Genomic DNA, 20,971 nt, shown 5'->3' with positions numbered 1-20,971 from the left:
CAATTACTAGGTTCATCGGGTCAACTTAAAAAACAAAATGCAGGGGTCTCGAGTCTGGAAACAATTATTGCAACCATTATTCTTGTTGCTTTCAGGATGATTTTACTCTCACAAAATTCCAAGGATTGTAGTTATGGCAAGCTCCTTCGCTGTAACACCTCCTTTCCAACCTAAAGCAGCCTGTTTTTCTGGTTCTGATGCTTTCTTGAGAGTGTACAGAACTAAAATATCTGCTTAAGGAGTTGTGCTCCTAACCAATGAATAGCTATGTCTCATTTACTTAATTTGAATCTTCAAAGGCTAAAAATATATACACATTAAGGCCTGTCACTTAACCTTCGATACTATAGGTTCTTCCCACATTATGTAGTAAGTCCTACAGATATATAACACTCCCACTTTTTAGGGCTATACCACACAATTCTTTATTATAAAAAATTCTTTTCCAAAAAGTTGTATATTAAGAGTTTTGCTCAATTCAGAACAGTAAATATAAACTGAATCGAACTCTAGATTTAAAACAATGTAAACTGCAATCGGGGGAAAGGGGGCTAAGCTGTCTACCTTTGTTCTATCATAAAGGGTCAAAACCATATTAGAGTACAACCAGACACCTAAACAAAAATTCATAAGCCAATTTAGAAATAAATCCATAAATAATCCAAAAATGACCACTTGTAACTTTTCCATTATCATCAACCAACAGTAACCTGGTTAAGCCATGGAACGCCCTGGTAAATATAAAATGTAGAGATTACGTACAGTCTCACTCCAAGATCAATATATGAAACCCAGGGATAAAAGCCAGCGCTCTCCTGGCTCCCCTCAAAGCAGAACCACCAAATGGAGGAATGCCTGTGTGTGGTATGCATTGTATGTCTACTCAAAACTGCCTGGGAGATTTAAACTGAGTATCCCTCTATACTAGAGAGCTCCCCCATTCCAAGTTTAAAGCTCTTAAGTAAAAGAAGACAATACGGGTGTATTTTATGAAGAAAGGGTGTAACCAGCTATACTTGTATCAACAAGCTAATAAAAGTATTCACCTAAGCACATTTGTGCAGAGGAGGGTAAAGGTTGGATTTTGATACGCACTAAGGAGTGTCCTAGGTAGTTAGTGGGTATTTTCTTTCTTTATTTTTTGTGCCTTTAGAACCAGATAAATGTGATAATCAAACAACAAGGAGTTAAGCTTTGAAGTTTGACCAAGTACCAGTCAATGTTGTTTACTTTTTCCCATCAAACCTATCTGTACCTATGGTTGTAAAAAGAGCTCACCACTAAAAAATAATAAAAGAGTGTCTCTGAGAATAACATATTATTCTTTTTAGAGTAACAAACTGAGTGAAACAAACAGCAAACGTGTTACACACTGCACCCAACAGCAGTGTGCAGATGTGTGTGTTAACCCCTTTATTCAGCTTCCAAAAGCCACTGCCTCTTTGTCACAACTGTTGTATTAAAAGCCAGTCATTCACATTTCACACTGTCCTTTCTACATCTGAAAAGATCTTTTTAAAAAACAGAACCTTTTAAAATTGCTTATAATAGATGTGGGAACGACAGGCATCACCAAGTCCACCTGAAGCATTTTCAAAGAGATTGGCTACTGGAAACAAGTTAGTAAAACACATATTTTTGGAAAACACGGAAAGCTTTTGGTTATAGATGGAAGCCAAAATCTGAACCTACTATGGGGACAATTTTCTTATGTGGATCTTATTCGGAAAAGTAAGTTCTATAATTGTTCCCACATCTATGATCCAGCTACAGCTAATGAGCCTACCTACACTACCTACATAAGCATGTTATGACACACTAATCCTTCTGTTCTCTCCTTTCTGTTCGTTTTATCTTGTGTTCTGAAACTTTTCCACTGATGAAAATTGATTTATAGCCCTGGCTGGAGATATATACACACACACACACACACACACAAAAATATACATATGTGTGTGTGTGTGTGTATAGATATCTCCCATATCTATACACACACATCTTTTTAAAGAGGTATTTTGGTTCTTAAAGACAAAGTTACTTTTTGATTCAACGACTAAATAAAACAAATTTATTTTCATTGAAAAATAACCACAGCAGTGAATTTAATGATACCAATCTAACTCCTTTGATACAAAATGAGAGTTGAAAGCAGCTTGAAGGGGAATGCCTATTGAAATTAGTGCATGTGAATCTGCACAGCTTTGTAACCAAACGTCTAGCACCATTGAGGTACGAAGCATGCCAGCTGGGACGGCATTGTGCACCACAAAGTACGGGTTGTAAGCCTAAGTCCTGAGCACAAACCCTGGTTTCCAAGTTGGCAGGTGCTGAAAACACAGCAAATGTCACGCTTGCAACTCATTGGATGGAAGAGCTCTGGGTAAAGTAAGCTAAAAAGAACAGAGCAACAGTTAAAACTTATTTCAATTTGAGTTTACTTTGTTTTTGGTGGTTTTTTTCCCACAAAGTTAATAGTAGCTGTTGGTGTTATGTGCTATAAGAAAACACAAGCATGAAAAAATAGACAATGAAAAGTTTATGCATGGCAAATAAGCAAAAATAAGTAGAATGAAGGCTTTTCACTATCTACATTCAAAGTTACTGGCATATGTAAAACTTACCAAACCTATTTTACTATTTGAATACTAAGATTCAAAAGCATAATTAATTCCTGGCTTTTCCCTCATCTATTTATGATCTTAGCTGAAGTAGATTCTAATTAGTATCACTATAACATAGTCATCCATAACCTAGTTTGCCTTAGTTACTCCACCAAAAACAGCTAAAACCAAATTACAATATTTCATATTGTTATATTGAATTTAATCTAGAAAATATTTCAACAGCACACCAAGACTCAACGTTTCTCATCTTGAAATGAAAATTTCAATTTTTTTCTTAAATATTCTTTAGTGGAATTCAGATTTAGTATCTGAGACACAAGCCCAAAATTTAACTTAATTTTTCTCTTCTGTCAACTATCTGCCATATAAGTCACTGCCTCAAGAAAAATCTATTTTTAACTCATCGCTAGTGATATGCTCAAAGCTACTGCTATCCTGACTATCCCCACAGAAATGAAACTGAGTAAATTTCATTTGCATTAGGGAGAGAGGAAACTGTGAAACTACACAGTTTCTGATTTCACAGAGTTTAAAATCTAAAGACTGAATCCTTTAGATTTAAAATATCAAGAAAAAAAATTAGTCTCTGGCTCCAATGGCCAGAACATTCCTGGGAGCAGGATGAAAAGAACATTCGCCCTACACACTATACTAGCCTGTGTATTTCTTAACTCTCCTCAGCAGTCTGTCAATCTTCTATATTAATCAAAAGCAAGGCTGTTTCGTTTTATTATACCTATCACTATTTGTAAGAGGGACTAGCCTTGCCTGTTTTGTATGTGCATATCCTGCAGCTGACCTGAATCTAGAAAAGAAGTGATATGAATGAGGACTTGGCTTGCAATTTTAAATACTACTTACAGCTCCTGTTAACTCTCATAAGGAACCAAAAAAACAAAAACCTTGATCAAAACCAGGTTATTCAATCATTGTACTGGTAAACTACCTAATTTAAGTAGTGAAGCTTAGGGGCCGCGTACCTGAGTGGTTAAGTTCGCGTGCTCTGCTTCAGCGGCCCAGGGTTTCACCAGTTCGAATCCTGGATGCGGATATGGCACCGCTTGTCAAGCCATGCTGAGGCAGCATCCCACATGCCACAACTAGAAGGACCCACAACTAAAAATACACAATTATGTACTGGGGAGCTTTGGGGAGAAAAAGGAAAAATAAAAATCTTTTAAATAAATAAAGTAATGAAGCTTTATGTTCTGTCCTAAGAATGTACATCATATCATATATTAACCTCATCTCTGGAGAACTTTTTGAAAATGGTTAAAGACTTAAACTAGAGAAACTAGGTTAACTAGAGAAAGTGCGACTGCTCTGGCCAGCATTTCTATAGTCATACTAAGCACTCCAGGCACTGGGATAGATATTCACTTAACCATCCATAAAAAGGTTAAATCAACAAATCTGAAAAAGACATTTTTTTTAGACTAGCATAAACAACTAATTCACTGTACTTTACATACTATACTGTCAGTTCTAGTATAAACTAAGGACAAATCAGATCAACTATTTAAAGTATTACCCAACATCAAACTTTAAAATGCCACTGTGAATGGCACTTTTAACTCAACTTTATAGCAAGGAAAACAAACATGACTCACTGATGAAAGATATCAAATCTAGATGAGGCAAGGTGGAAATCAATGGTAAAATCTTAGTCTACTGTTTCCTCAATACCCAGTAAAAGACCCAAATCCAACTCAACAACTTTCATTAAAACCCAATGCATGGTCATTGGGGCACCTGCTCTCTGTTCTCTTCTTTGATATCACTGGAAACAATGCCTCAGCATTCAGATCTAATGAAGGAAGGTGCACTATATCTGTGACCATTTGTTTTCAATTCAAAGGCACCCTCATTAATATTTTCCCCATCACGCTGACATACATTACTAAATAATTACCACTTTAACAAATAACTATCTTAAATCTGAGGGGTATTTTAAAGTCTGCTGAAACGCATCAGAAAGGACATTTTGTGAAAATCTGGCATCTGGTGTATGGTCCTCATTTCTTAACTAAATGAAAAGGTGCTTCAGCACCAGCCCTATCTAGCGACTAAGGAAAAAGGAGCTACACGGTATGATTTTTTAAGAAGTTCTGAACTTTCCCTCTTACTTATCTACCACTCATCCTCCTCTCTTCACTCATCTAATCACTCCTGGAATACAAGCACCTTACAATGAACTGAATACATTAACTCAGTGGCAGTGAGGATTAAAATCCTGAACAATTCAATACATTAGCTCCAATGGGAAGAAGGGTCCTTGGAGAAAAGAATATTTATTTGGCATTGCTGTACGCTAGGAATCATGCTAAGCTGCATTACAGTTATTTTTCTTATTTAATATTCACAACCCTATTATGTAGAGTCACAAGTGCTTCTCTCTCCACCATATGAAACTGCTTCAGAGAAATGTACTGAAGAAAAACCAACTTTAAATAAGTATCTACTACTCATTAGGCACTTTGCTAGCACCTTTAACATACTTCAATTTCACTGAGGGGGTAAACAGTTATAGACTGACAGTAGCCCAGAGAGGTACAAGGCATAAAGAAGGGCAGACGCAGGTACCATACCCAAGCATGGGTCTCTGTGTAGCATGAGAAAGAAGTTTCAAAGCCCTGGGACTTTAGAGTGGTAAATTAGGTCATCTGTGAGTGTGTAGTTTCTATGTGTTTAGAGTAGGGAAGAATCAAACTAGGGAGATCCTTCAGATTACCCAATTTTGCTTATGCTCAATCTTGATCTCAATATTTCTATAAATAAAATCAAAGTGGACTAAACAATTAGATGTAACTTTCTGAGTTTCTTGGATAAAACATCTCTACGGTCAAATGAATACAAACAGAATTATCAAATATATATCAGAGACAATACTCAAATCTAAAGATGTTTTTAGATTGAAAAATACTCATGCGATTGCTTCAAATGTTTTATTATATGTACATATATTTTTTCACATACATGAATAGATACCTTGGTTTAAAAGAACCATCAAGTAACCTAACAATTGATATTTAACTAATGAAGTATTTAAACTTCCCATATATAGTAGAAACCTATTTTGTAGGCCTTTCTCTGAACCCTTAAATCAACTTCAGCGGTTATTATGGACTGAACATTTGTGTCTCCCCAAAATTCATATGTTGAACCCCTAACCCCTAGTGATGGTATTTGGAGATGGGCCTTTGGGAGGTAACGAGGGTTAGATGAAGCCATGAGGGTGGGGTCCTCATGATGGGATTAGTGCCTTTATAACAAGAGACACTAGAGAACATGCTCACGCACGCTCACTCTCTCCCCACAAGCATGCAAAAAGAGGTCAAGTGAACATACAGAGAGATGACAGCTGCCTACAAGCCAAGAGAAGAGGCCTCAGAATGAAACCTACCTTGCCAGCACCTTGATCTTGGAATTCCCAGTCTCCAGACTGTGAAAAATAAATTTCTGCTGTTTAAGCCACCCAGTCTATGGCAGCCAAGCTTACTACAGGGATAGAGAAGAATTTTTAAGTATCACCTACTGAACGCCTTTATTTTCAGAGGAAAAAAACAAAGCCTAGAAAAGGAAAGTGATTGGCCTAGGTTCCAATCATTTTTCTCTCCAAAACGTATTATTAAAAAAATTATTTCTCTTCGATAGTTATTCTCTTACCTAACAGATTTTAAACACAAATTATCCATTACTATAATGAAAGGAACCAAAATAAATGAAATTTCAAGGTCAGAAAATAAGCTGATATTGCATTTGTCACAAATTAAGTCATTAATCACACAGACTTAATAACAAAATGATCTCTCTTACTTTGGTTACATAATGTCTTTATCATACAGAGGTTCCAAGAGGAAACCTCTGCTTGTTACATGAACAAACCTTTGGAAAAGACAGGCTTATTTCACAGTAAGTTACAGCATGTGGAATTCCCCTCATAGTTTAATCCAGTTAATCACTTTTTAATTAAATAATAACCACAACAATTGGCACTTCCAACTACAAAATCATATGGAATTCTGTCCTATCTCTTGAACAAACTATATTATCAGTGATTTGACCAACTGGCTCTCTTCACGGAATCAGAACTTTCCTTCTAGACCTATTAGGGTTTTCAGAGAGAATAAACAGCTCTGACTTGTGTGCCTTGCTTATGACTGCTTCTCAAAAATCAACAAATATTATTCTCATTAAAAACAATAGCATAAAAGCAGTTTCACTGATTCACAAATGGACCTCAAAGGTTCTATTTGTAAATAACATGTAGTTTTCACTCACAATTTCAGGCCTTTCTTCAAAACTTGCACACAGCTTTTTAATTCAGCTGAGTATGTTCTATTAAAGACCATATTATGATTTTCCCCATTCAGACTCCAACTAGGCTTTTCGCGGAGGATATGGCAGGAAAACCTAATTATTGCTGCTTCAGTGCATCTAAATTTATTTCATTACCAAAATCAACAGAGTAAGGGCTAGATGCTGTCGCAGAAAGGCAAACGGATATGGAATGTAAACTGCTCTTTCCTCTACTCTTCCCCCATCCCACTCCACCCTTCAAAGTTCCATGGTTGGAAATCATCCTAACATTTTTCATCCTAACGTTTTTTTAGCCAGGATGTACTAAAATTAGATGGGAACAAAGGACTGACATTTTCATTTTAGAGGAAGAGTTAGGGGAAAAATGTGAACTGGCAGCACCCACTCTCGTCTACATTTAGCCTCTTCCTCCTGACTATTCCGTCTTTGAAGCGGTAAGGAAGGCAATAGCAGGAGAACTACAGCCACCCAACAGCGCTTCTGTTCTGCTCTAATCACCGATGATAATAAACTGCTGCATCTGTAACTGTTAGTGAAGAGTGAGAAGTACAGTTCATGGTCCCCTTATTCAACCAGAGTATTTTCATACTTCTTTCTAAGCTGCTCCGATAATATACAGGATATGCTAATTGCTGGTTCACGTATAAATTTTTAGGTATTTGGAAAAACAAATGGGTTAGATTTGCTTTTCTTAAAAAGCTTCTGGATAGCATGCACAATAAAGATCACTCACTAACATACTTATCATTTCCTGATGCAGTAACAGCAATATATATTTAAAAATATAACAGAAGAATTTAGCATTTCTTCAGAACAGGCTATTTAAAAGTGAAAAAAGTAGATTTTGGTTTTTTACATCATCTTCTAATAAACTAGGCAAGTAATTTGCAAATACTTTAAGGTACAATTGATCCGTTGGTTCTAAGTCTTTCTTACAATGGTATCAGCATGACAAAAGTACATTCTGCCAGCCTCTACATCCCAGTTTTTGAAGTCCTACTCCATAAAGCAGGATATTGATACACTCACGTCTTGGGAATTATTCCTATCTAAATTTTTAATTTGGTTTCCCTGGGCCTAAACTACAGGTCCAAACAGTGACAGCTCAAAAATCAGTTAGAGAAGTCTTTTTAATGATTAGTCTAATGTACTGTGTTGTAAAGATTTTTAAAAACTCAGTAAATACCGACTCAAGCTCTCTTTTTTTACTGGTTACTGGAGCCCATCTTGACATCTAAGCTGGAACTGAATGATCTTTCAACAACACTCCAGGGATTTTGCTAAGGTCATATTCAATCATTCATTAGGCTTCTTACCCCTTGCTTTTCAGAGTTCCATTGTAGAGCTGGTTTTATTCAGCATTTACGTAGCCTGTGGGCTTGGGTATTTGTCTGCTTAATGTTGAGTTTCATTTCTATGCCCTTAACATGGAATCCATCAATTGACCAAAGAATTTCAAACTATCCTTTTACTTTTCTAACAAATTGCACGGTATGTATGAAGAATAAATTAGCATTAATTTTCTTCCATTAACTGTTAATAAAACATGCTCATGTGCTCCCCCTTCTTCTAAGGACATCTCTGTTTCCTGCCTAACCAAGAGAAATGACAGGGCTTTCCTAATTTTTTTCCCACTTTGCAATTGTCCTTCAACCTACCATGCTCGTGGCTTCCCACAATAAAGCTCTGGGTCATATGCAGCCTCCTTCAGCGAAGTGTACTAGACAAGACTCCTTTCAGAGCCCATCAACACCCCCCCACAATTAGCCAAAAAGGTTACTACTGTGGAACACAAGACATTTGGTCTCTTGCTCTCAAAACAGAAGGCTGTCTCTGGAGCACATACACCCTAGCACAGTGCCAAAAACAGGAAATCAAACCCAGGTCTCCCCACAGCAGTAGAATGCTGGCCTGGAGAGCAACTGATTTTTCACATTTGTGTATATTTCCATAGTTGGTTACCAGACACACACACACATGCATAAATATATAAAACTTATTTAAGAGAACATAAACAAAATCTATTAACATAGGCAGAGATAGTCTACTTGCCTATTTCTTAGCAAATCAACTAAAAAAATTATTTCAGAGCCATATAAAACAATTATTAATTTAGGTTCCTTAAAAATTAAGGTTTCTATTATACTCTGGATAAATGTGAATTAAAGTTAACATATAATACTGCATTACAATATCATAGAAATTTAAAAATAAATAGTAACTGAATTGAAACACGTAGTTCATACAAAGTCTTTTTGTATATGTTTACCTCCCTTCTTCCCCAAAAGTAAATAGAAAATCACATGCACATCACAGATGAAGAAGAAAGGCAAAGTCGTTGCTACTACAATGGGAAGAAAATCATTCAAGGACAGTTTGTACTTATTTTAAAATGGCTTTAGTCAAGCTGCCAAGCGTAGTGTCAGGTTTGATTCTCATATGCATAAATGCCAGTCCCAAAAAGCAACTCTAACTTGTGCACCTGGCTTAAAACAAAATGTTCTGAAAACTTTCTATCTGTTACTTGGTGTAACCCGCCCATTCAGGCCTCAAATCCCTTTGGACTTGCATACGCACTTCCTACACACAAAAGTGGCCTGTTATGCAGCAATAACATCATAATGAAAAGCAACAATACTGTGCAGGCTCCACAGAGAAATCTCGTTTGCATTTCAAACAAGTTTCCTCAAAATAAGAGTGTCTTTTGATGAAATAAAATTACAATTCCAACTTCTTATCCAGAGAAAACAGCATTCATTCTATACTTACTGCTCCCTTTTATAACTGCATAATTCCTTTCAGTTACCCACATATTCATATGACTTAACAAAACTACGTTTAATAATAATGTATTTATAACTTGTTTCAGTAACTTGGGGACATTTACTGGCCTGTTTTTAAAGCATAGTATTAGTTGAAAATATTAATTTATTGTTCGCATTTTTGGACCTTCCATTTGTTTCAATTTTGGCCTCCAAGAGGCTGGTTTCCAGTAGGACTAATAGAGGAGATAACAACTCCTTTTTCCTAACCTTATCAACAGCTAATGATTCCCCCCCAAAAATCCTTCATTTTTGCAAATGGAACACACATAATACCCCCATGATAGTGACTCAAGGAGCTTTTCAACAAAGGCCCACTCCAAGCCATCAGTGACTCAAACCCAGTGTCTCAGTCTGGTCGCACAAAAAGCCTATTTTGTTAGATTGGTGCTTTAAAATAGCATATACTTAACAACTCAGAATTCTAAACAAGTACTTACACACTATTCTCATATTTGAAATCAAGGACTATTAATGTGAAAAAGCAACAAAGACCAGATCTCCTCAATAAATTATAAAACTATTTATATGTTTCCATGGTTTAAGATCCCATGTCTAGTTTGTAAAATCAACACAATTTTTTTACAGTTTAAATCACACATATTTTGAAGTAATTTCTCACTTTTCGAATGTTAAAAATTAGAGCTTTTCAAAAATGTTATTTGTGTTGAAAGTTTATGGAAATGTCTTCAGTTACCTTGTGCAAGGCAGGTAGTAATCTTAACAAACTGATTAATGTTGATGTAAATCAAACCATCCTCCTCCCCCCGCCCCCACTCCTGGGCGAAAATGAAAAGAAAAAAGACGTAATGCTAGACTGACTGACTACAAGAGTAACATTTGCCAAACAAAAATTGTTCATTCAGTAAGCCAACAAGCCCAAAAACCTGAAAATCATCAAAAATTACATCACTTTAAAAAAAAAAGTGATTGACCCCAATATTAAAATATCAGCCCAAATACAAAATGGTATTAAATATTAATTACCTTAAATATACCTTAAATATTAATATCCCTTATCTTTTCAAAATGTTAATAAACAAACTGTTTCTCTTACTAATTAGGCCCTAACTAAAATATCTTTGTCCCTGTATCCCTGAGGGCTTATAAATATATATAACTCACACCACCCTTTCACAATGACACGACTCACTTCTTGATTAGGCAAGTCTTTTAAGACCAGTAGGGAGATGGTGAAAAGTAATGAAGGATGACTCACTATTCTCACAGTCCACAGATCAACACTGCCACGAACAAGGAGCTGCAGAGCTCCTAAAAATAACTGCCCAACTTCTTTAGCAGTATTTTCTACATACCAGTCCTAGTTCCCCAACTGAACTGTAAATCTCATAAAAGCAGAGACTTAGCACCTGGGAGGCAGAATATACTAAGGGAAGAGAATGGGTTTTAGAATGAGAACCAGAGGAGAATCCTGGTTCCATCCTGTACTGGCTGTTTGATACATACAAACAGGAATAATACACACATACCTCGAGAAACTATTGGGAGGATTCAATGACTTAGTAAGATAATATAACTTAACACAGTGCTGGCAGATAACAGTATCTCTTAGCTGTCTTTCCTTCTATTTCCTATTCATCCTTCACAGTGTGTAAAAGACCAATAAGTCGCAAAATACAGGCACAATAAATATTTCTTGATCAAGTGACATATTTATCTGATTTGTTTAATTATATACAAAAGGCTAGGAGACCTTCTCAGATATTAAATAATTTTTTTAAAAAAACCACCATTCAACCCAAAATATTATTATGTTTCATAAACAGTCTAATAAAACACTAAGAAAGTTGTTTTATCTGTTATTCTCACTCTAAAATATTTTGGTCAAATCTTAATAAACAGCCATATTCAATTCACTTTACCAAGGCACAAAAATCAAGAATACATGCTTTCTGTAAATTCATTTACTGCTTTAAAGTTTTTAACTGTTCAGCAGTTACAGGAAATTTTTTTTACTAAAAAAGAAAAATATTTACATTTCCAACACAAAAGAAATTTTTAAATTATTCTTGGTTGATCTTTAAAACCCAACCACTTACACACTCATGATTTTTTTACCAACCCATCATTTCTATTCAACACATGCATCCTGTGTACTTACTAAGCATTTATTTGCACTCGCATTTTCTGTGTCAGGTTTACTTTGATGTAGAGCTTCTTAAAAAAGCTAACTGAATTTGTCCAATGAACAGTCTCACGTTTTTTGGAAAACCAATGCTGCTACACTGTTTCCAGATCTGCCTCCAAAGCTGAACTTGGGTGTTGGCAGCTCTTCGAAAAGTTGAAATCCTGTCAGACAAAATTAAAATACTTTCATTAGGGATTGAATCCCACAGTTAAGGGAAATTTGTATTAACAATGTACTTTCAAAGTATTATAAAACTATGTAATTCCAAACTCTAAATTGTGACTGAATTTCATTTTATGATTTTTCAATTGTACTGTATACGTATGTGTGTACACCCAAAAACACTTTGAATTGAACAAGAGACAGCCAAGACCAAAAACAAATTGCAGAAAAGAGGCTTTCCATCCATCCCCCATTTCCTCAGCTTCCTGTTTATCATCCCTTCAACTCTGCATCTCCTTTAGCCTACTTCACCATCTTGTCTGTAAGAAACAGCTACCCTGTGCTGAGTTCTTACCATGTATCAGGCACTGAGTCCTTTACATAGTAACTCAATCCACATCACACATATAAAAGCACTTAATTCAGAAAGGTTAAATAACATGCAAATAAAAATGAATTTTTCTGGAAATGGATGGCGGTGATGATTGCACAACAATGTGAATGTACTTAATGCCACAAAACCATACACTTAAAAATGGTTAAATGGTAAACCTTATGGTATATATATTTTACCACAATAAAAAAACAGTCCACAACCAAAGATCAAGACCCAAACTGAACTAATGAAGGGTCTGGGAAGACAAGGAGGTAGGAACCTTCAAAGCGGCACAGTGTGGTTTTAAAAAAAATTAACCTGGATTCAAAAGACCTCAGTTCAAGTCCCAGCTCTACCACTTACTCGGTGAAAGATATGCTGGTCAAGTTACCTTAACCAGGATCCTCAGTTTCTATGCAAGGAGATTCCAGATACGAATGCCCCTATCTAACTCACAGTGATTTTGTGAAGATCAAAATAAGATAATGTGGCGTTTTCCTAAAACATAAAATAAAATGGAAATTTAATGTTTAATTATTCTGCTTTTAAAAAATAAGACAAATAAGGCTGGAAGGTCACTCTTAGTTAACTGGTTTTCCCTCAGTGACAGGACTCCTAGTTTTGGGGGATTTTTTTCCTTTGGTGTGGTGTCTACATTTTCCAAGTTTCCATGTCTTGAGCTTAAGCTCAAATAACTCTTGTAAACAGAAAAAATATTTTAAAAGGATATACATTATTGTATCAACTGGTCTTTTACACTTTGCTTCATTACACATTCTAATTCATATTCTTAATTAAACTTTACTAGATCTTAACAAATAGCTAAATATTGAAATGCTCATTAAAAACTGATGATAAGAAAACTCCTTCTTTTAAATAACATGATATATTTTAATGCTGGAAAATGGAGCCACTATGGTGGGTACATGGGTATATACCCATATTTGTTTTCTGAAATTTTACATATGCTTAAACTATTTCATAATAAAAATTTTCAAGAGAAAATGGAGTGTCTGTGTGAATTTTCCAGGACTAATCTTTTAACTCCCTGGACTAACCCTACAGAATTGAAGATACTGTACTTTAAGAGATAATACACCAAAATATTTAAAGTGATTGTATTCCAGTCATAGACAACAAATGATTTTAATTATATTAGTCTATGTGCTTATGTGTTAAAGTTACTCATATTCTTCCACTTTTTCCCTAATGAATATGGATTACTTTCGTAGTAAGATAGGAAGGAGAGAGACATCAGCATCACTGCAGCGTAAGTCGTTCCTCCTTTCTCCCGTCCCCCTTTTCTTTTAGTAAGATAGGTTTTTTGTTGTTGTTTTTTAAATTCAGTAGTTGTAAGAAGGTCAAGTCCCTTGGATATGAAATCAAAATCTCCTAACATGAAATGTTTATTATAAGTAGGGCTATAAAAGAAAAATGAAAATCCATTTCAACAGTTTTATGAACATTTAAGTTTCAAATAAGGAAAGAAGCAAAGAACCTTAAAAGATTGGTGAAGTAAGCTTTATTCTATGCAAAAGGGACCGTCTAAGCCAATCCTGGTAGTTAGTGACAAGACCTTCAGCAGTGATGCATGGCAGTGTGCTCTGTTAGTGTCCTGCAACTAACTCCAAAAACTATTTTCTAAGAGACATATGCCTAAAACATGCCTTCAGTAGTATATAATCATTTCTTTAACATTTCCTGTTTTAACATTTTGCTTATTTAAATTCTGTATTAACCTTTAAAACTGAACATAAGTTTAAGAATGTACTCAGTAGTTCTCAGACACAGACACATTTTTAAGCACTCTTTACCAGGATAAAGTCTGTTCCTCATTATCAAAAACAGACAAATATGTTTTTGTCTGGTGGTTCCAGGGGTAAAAGAGAACACCTGTATTTGAAAACCAGGAAAGGAACTTGCCCCTACACAGTGTAACTCTGGACATTTATTAAAACTGTCAAGCCTCAGGAAGAGGGAAAGACTTTTAATACGGGGCCTCACCAGCTCTAAAGGAAACAAATTTAACATGGAAGATAATAAAATTAATGGCATGAAATAAAAGACAATAAATCACATATATGTAATTCCTGTTTTCCAGAGGCAATAGTAGTGAACCCACAAGGTGACATTTCAAGCCTCAAACAGCTCAGATTTTACATTATATAACCTGCCAAAGCCACTGAGTACACACACAAGGACGTGTGCTAAGTGTTCTCCCCACTACTGCCTATTCCCTTATTACCAAAAAAGAAAACAAACTCTAACATAAAGTGCGTTCAATACAATTATAAATCCATCTCCCATTAGCTTGTGACAACTGAGGTTCAAAATTTAACTACAAATTTAGTACCATATCATTTATTAATACTTCATCCCGAAAATTTTCTACATTCCTGTGAAAAAACTTAATCCTAACCTGAAAAGGATTCTAAGGAAAAAAAGCAAATATCTAACTATAGATTCTCAAGGTACTTTCCCGGAAATGCATGTGCACTGAATGAATAAATTGGCAGGTAAAATATTCCTGAAAAACATGCAGGAAACAGTCTCCCAAAGAACTCAAAATATTTATGTATAGATTACAGATTCTCAATTCTCCCAAGATCTCCACTTAGTAGACACAGCACTAATTATACCTTGTTCATGGGGCAAAAAAGAATCCTATCTTGGACCAAAATCTTGAAAAAGGTAGAGATCTCCTCAAGAATTAACAGGTAATATTTCTACTATCAAGCCCCTACATTTTGTTTCTGTGCAATGTTAAAAATAATTGTTCTTTATACACTGAAAACAAATCTAAATACCTAAAATCACCACTAGCAAGACATATAAAGTATCTATAAAATTAAAACTCTCATCATGTAAGACTTTAAAAAAATACTACTTCCATTTGCATTATTACTGATTACTATTACTACCGCTTCCCAGTTTATCAGTGCACTGAAGTCAGAAGCACAATATATGTGCTTTCTTTGTTTGATTCTTTAAATAATAGATTATACAGCTTAAATAAAGAACTTAATTTTTACAGGCTCATAAATTTTAGTATTTAACTACCAGGATTTCTTGGAAAATTTTTAAAAGGACTCTGGATCTCAACCAATATTATTTTTTTGTCCTTTGCATATACAGTTTAAAATATTACCAAGGTTATTAACAGAGTAGAAAAGCAGGCAAGTCCTACAAATAGAAAACTAAAACACTATAATACCAAGGGAAAAAAACCTATTTAAGTGTATTAAACATTTGAACAAGATATAGCCATTTACCTTCACTAAATTCATTTAGCAACTCTTCCTTGGTCCAATTACATGAGGTTATTAGAAAAAAGCCTTTCACTTTCAACACCCGGGAGAGAGATTTCACATATTGTTTCCTCTTCTCAAGTGCATTGTCAGGATTAAGGCTTATGGCATCAAAAGTCCCCTTGTCAATACAAATATGAAATCCAGTCAGTTTTGTGGAAAGATTCAAAAAGTCTTCTACCTATATTAAAAAACAATTATCTATGTGAGAACAATTAACACACAATCTTTACTGAATTTAAGGGATAATCTGTAAAAAGTTATAGATAAAAAGACCCATTAATTATGACGGCATTTTACATATAATAAACATATTTTCAACTTTATAGGTAACTTTTATGTGCTTCATTCTAAGATCATTAAAGCTAAGATTAGTGAGAGAGATTGACAGTGTTTCCTGGACATTCCAAATCTCTACAAATTTGGAAACAAATCAAAGCCAGGTGTATCGCCTAATAATACCAGCACATAATAGATCTCAGAAGCCTGGGTTATGAAAAAGTTATTTGTCGAAAAGTAGACTATTTGACATATTCTTAAAAATGACAAAAATTACCTGGAACTAAAACTCACTGGATCATTGGAAATAAGATAATTTTTGGCTGATATTACTAGTTGTGTGATCTATAGTAAGCATGGTAAATAAAAAGTTCTTTTGCCTTGACTCAGTAGGTTACAAAGCAACTAACAGATGTAACAAATGGAATACAGCTTAAGAAATTAAATGACTATTTAAACTGCAATTACTTAACTTTATAAATACAATGCACTTCAGATTTTGAAAGTTATATATCAGCATGTCATTCATTTTCAATAACCTACTGACAAATTATAAGCATTTGAAGTAGTGATATCTCTCTCAATTTCATAAAATATTCACAATGATTTACCAGTGAACTTAATTCTGAAAAGTTACTTTAAAAAAGTAATTAAACAATTAGCTCATGATTATTTGTACAAACTTAATAAAGTAATCACAAACAATGTATTATCTAAAATTCTCTTATTGTTTGACTTTAAAATGCGGATTTTGGGGGCCAGCCCAGCGACGTAGTGGTTAAGTTCGCACGCTTCGCTTTGGCAGCCCGGGGTTCACAGCTTCGGATGCTGGGTGTGGACCTAGCACCGCTCTTCAAGCCATGCTTTGGGGGCATTCCACATAAAATAGAGGAAGATTAGCACAGATGTTAGCTTGGCAACAATCTTCCTCAAGCAAAAAGAGGAAGACTGGCAACAGATGTTAGCTCAAGGCCAATCTTCCTCCAAAATAAAAAAATGTGGAGTTCATGCTTATTTATATTTGAAGATGGTTTTTTCCCCTCCCTCTCATCCAAGTATTCACTATCCCTGAAGCAAAATAATGACTACTGCTCTTAAGAGCTAACTTTGGAGAAGCTTCCTATCCTAAATGCCTGTGTAAAAGTATTCATTTATTTAACAAATATTTCGTGGACACCTATTCTATGCAGGGACTTTTCAGGCCCTGGGAATACAACAGTAAACAAAACAGAAAGGTCCCTGTATGAGAATATACCCTATATTCTCTAAAGGGAGAAACAAACAATAAATAAGCTAACCAAATAATTTCAGAGAAAGTGCTATGAAGAAAATGAAAACAGAATAACGAAGACATTGAGTGACTGGGAAGAGAAATGTTTTAGAAAAGGCAGTCAGAAAAGGCCTCTCCTAAGAAGGTGATATCTGAGCAGAGATCTGAACGATGAGAATGAGTCAAACAAGCTAAGATTTGGGCAGAGAATATTCTAGGAAGAGAGTAGCAGGTATAAACACAGAAAGACAGGCTAGACATGTTTCTCAAGCAGAAAGAAAGCCAGTATGACTGGCATACTGGTGATAAAGAGGGAAAGAGGTAAGAAGTAAGGGGCTTTGTAAAGCTAGGTAGGGGTTCAGAGTCTATTCTGACGCAATGGGGAAGCCCCTGGAGGCTTGTGAGCAAGGAAGTGACACGAGCTGATTTACGTTCCAAAAGATCACTCGGTTGTGCTGTGATAATAGACAGTGGGGTGGCAAGACTGGAGATGGGAGCGCAAATAAGAAGTCATGGTAGTCAGTTAGGCAAGTAATGATGGTGGCTGGGACATGGGAGGTAGCAGTGGAAATACCAAGGAATGATCACATTTCTGATATACTCTGATGATAAAAACAACAGAATTGGATATAGGATTTAAAGGAAAGAAGACAAAAAGATCACTCTTTGGATTGGGTTAGTGCAACAGATGAATGGTGGTATCATCAATAGAGATGGAAAAGCAGGAGTAAGGAGGAAACCAAGAGTTTCCTTTTGGATGAATTGACAGACTATTAGCTATCCAAGTGGAACCGTAGAATACATAGGTTTTATATAATTCTAGAGCTCAGAGAAGAGGCCTGGGTTAGAAATATAAATGTAGGAGGCACCTTCTCACAGATCACAGGACACAAAGATAACTAAGTATCTTTGGTGGCATTATACTCCTCTATGCATTAACAACTGTTTTCTTTGGCCCTGAGCTAACATGTGCCACCAATCCTCCTCTTTTTGCTGAGGAAGACTGGCCCTGAGCTAACATCCGTGCCCATCTTCCTCTACTTTATACGTGGGATGCCTGCCACAGCATGGCTTGACAAGCGGTGCCATGTCCGCACCCAGGATCCAAACCGGTGAAGCCTGGCCCGCCGAAGCAGAACGTGCAAACTTAACCGCTGCACCACTGGGCCGGCCCCCACAACTTTTTGATCTAGTTAATCCAAAATTACGAATTACATGCATATGTTAGCAAAGGAGAGAAAGAATGAACACACTTCTACTCAAGGAAGAAGAGAAAATAACTTCCACAAGCTGACGAGACAAAATTTTAAACAGTTATTTAAAAATGTTTCAATTTGGATTATTGATTGATTCCTCATTCATATGACTTCAAAAGATGTCAGCAAATTAATACACCTAGAAACATTTAAACTTTATAACTTTTATTACACATAAAAGTTATAGTAATATAAATAATAGTTACCTTCAACTTAATGTTAGATAAACCTTCTTTTTCTATAATACTTCCAGAAAGCTGTATTGCAGAAGGAGAGTAATCAATTCCAGTAATATTAGAGAAACCAAGTTTTGCCTAGAGACAGAGAAATAATTTTATACTTTAGTTTTAAAAAGTTTTAGTATAACGTTTTGCCTATGAATTATAATAGCCCTTTAGGACGGGGACTGTTTCATTTATTTTTGCAATAGATCAAGTGAGATACACTATCCAATAATCTATAATGTTTAAATTTTATTGTAGAATCTAAGTAGAAACTAAAAGTTTAAGTTTATATAATGTGACAATTCATTTGCTTTTATAATATTTGATTTCTTTTCCAAAAGGAAATTCATTTTCTCAAAGATAATGAGAATATATGTATATTTCTCCCCTCAAGTAGAAAAATGTAGTATTAACTTCTGATGTTAATATGCTCTAATTCACACATAAATCTGTCATAAATTTTACTTAACACAATTAAGTTATATGAATACATTAAATCATATGTAATAAATTCTTGATTTAAACAGTTTTCCTTCAGTGTAATTATAAATTATGCAATTCTCCACTAGCCATGTGATTATTAACCACCTTACATTTATACAGCACTTACGAAATATTTTTTGAAATATTTCATACATTCCAATAGATCTTTTAAAAAACGTGTGAAAAGTGTTGGGCAGGTATTAATATTCCCAGAGTTAAAGAAAGCTCATTGAACTGAAGAGTTTGAAAGTAAAGCTGTAGTCTCAGCTATTTACCAGCCATATGAATCCATTCAGGGTGTATGGAATCTGTGGCAAAAGCATGATGGCTTCTGTTCTTCACTCCCACCTCCTAACTATGTTGAACATTTAGACTAGTCAGGCTAAAGGTAACTTCAAAGGAAATTCAAAAGAAATAAAGAAGTCCCAAAGCACAGTGTAGCCTGAAATTCTCTTTCTGCTCTTCACCACTTACTAAATGGTTACTTCCTTCAAAACTTAACCTACTCCCACACCATCCATTAAGACTTGTCTAGACTTTTCAAACCTAAGGGACTGATTCCTAATCCAAACTCAAGTAACACACCAATTCTTTTCTAAAGAGCATTTTGCTCCCTTTGATTATTTTTATATTTTAATCATACGATCTATTACCCCTTTTTTGATGCCAACCAACACTCTTTTAGTTGTCTTACTCCATACTCTTTGAGATCTTCATTTTCTCCCAGTTTTCCTCAATTCCTTCTCTATCAGACCTAGAACCCAAGATGATTCTATTAATTTACTCTTACCAGTTCCCTCTTCTCCCATGCCTCTTTATTCTTCCAGTGGAACTTATAAAAACCATTTATAAATGTTCTAGGTTTCTAAAACAATCATCCAAAGCCTCAAACTATCTCCAACATTTTTCACATTCAATTTCTGGCACTCAGTGAAAAGTAAGCAGATATTCAAGGACATAATAAATGGCCAAACCAAGGGGAAAAAACTGACACTAGAAAAAGACCCACAGGAGAACCAAATAAAACAATGATCAAACACAGATTTTAAAATAACTGAATAAATAACAATTGGGAGAATTCTGACAGGAAAGTGAAAACTGTAACAAAGAACCAAACGAATAACATAAATGAAAAATGCAAAAATTAAGAAGCTTAAGGGTAGGGGGCCAGCCCCATGGCATAGTGGTTAAGTTTGGTGCACTCCACTTCAGCAGTCCGGGTTTGCAGGTTCAGATCTCGGGCGCAGACCTACACCACTTGTCAGCCATGATGTGGCAGTGATCCACACATAAAGTGGAGAAAAACTGGCACAGGTGTTAGCTCAGGACTAATCTTCCTCAAACAAAAACACAGGAGGATCAGCAACAGAGTTAACTCAGGGCTAATCTTCTTCAGCAAAAAAGAGAAAAAGAAACTGAAGGGTAGACTTGATAGCAAATTAGACACAGGAAAAAAATTTAGTGACTTGGAAGAAAGATTAGAAGAAAATGCTCCTGTTAAACAGGAAATTACAAAAGGATGGAAATTAAAAACAGGAAAGAACATAATACGACACAGAGTATAAGATCTAACATATATATAATAAGAATCTTAGAAGAAGAGGAAATGAGAATGGGACAGAAGAGGAAATGACATATGGCTTCGAATTTTGTAATAGTGACAAAGGAGCCCAAGTCACAGATTCAAGAAGCACTACA

At 35.3% G+C, this 20,971-nt stretch overlaps 2 protein-coding genes across 13 annotated transcripts in view; both read right to left on the bottom strand.

Annotated features, from left to right (window-relative positions):
- Window positions 1-12,027, bottom strand: part of FAM53B (family with sequence similarity 53 member B) — a 130,716-nt gene extending 118,689 nt beyond the window's left edge. The window contains exon 1 of one of the 2 annotated variants that reach the window (XM_070631555.1): window positions 11,889-12,027. The gene's annotated coding sequence lies outside the window, so the exon portion shown is untranslated. Of the gene's footprint in view, window positions 1-3,604; window positions 3,736-11,888 lie in introns of those variants that run through there. The other variant, XM_070631561.1, reaches the window with a different exon arrangement.
- The window catches only part of EEF1AKMT2 (EEF1A lysine methyltransferase 2), a 34,830-nt gene continuing 15,897 nt past the window's right edge, over window positions 2,039-20,971 (bottom strand). For 6 of the 11 annotated variants that reach the window (XM_070631637.1, XM_070631674.1, XM_070631658.1 and 3 more), the window contains 3 exons: window positions 18,773-18,880; window positions 15,726-15,942; window positions 11,420-12,076 (listed from right to left, as the gene is read on the bottom strand). In XM_070631637.1, the coding sequence (XP_070487738.1) occupies window positions 11,982-12,076; window positions 15,726-15,942; window positions 18,773-18,880 (420 nt within the window). In that variant the 3' untranslated portion in view covers window positions 11,420-11,981. Of the gene's footprint in view, window positions 2,391-3,604; window positions 3,770-6,027; window positions 6,123-11,419; window positions 12,077-15,725; window positions 15,943-18,772; window positions 18,881-20,971 lie in introns of those variants that run through there. The other 5 variants (XR_011543412.1, XR_011543426.1, XR_011543418.1 and 2 more) reach the window with 4 other exon arrangements.

This window comes from Equus przewalskii, chromosome 1, assembly GCF_037783145.1.
Source record: "Equus przewalskii isolate Varuska chromosome 1, EquPr2, whole genome shotgun sequence".
Taxonomy (NCBI): domain Eukaryota; kingdom Metazoa; phylum Chordata; class Mammalia; order Perissodactyla; family Equidae; genus Equus; species Equus przewalskii.
Note: the sequence above shows the minus strand (reverse complement) of the source record. Positions and strands in the feature narration are given on the sequence as shown.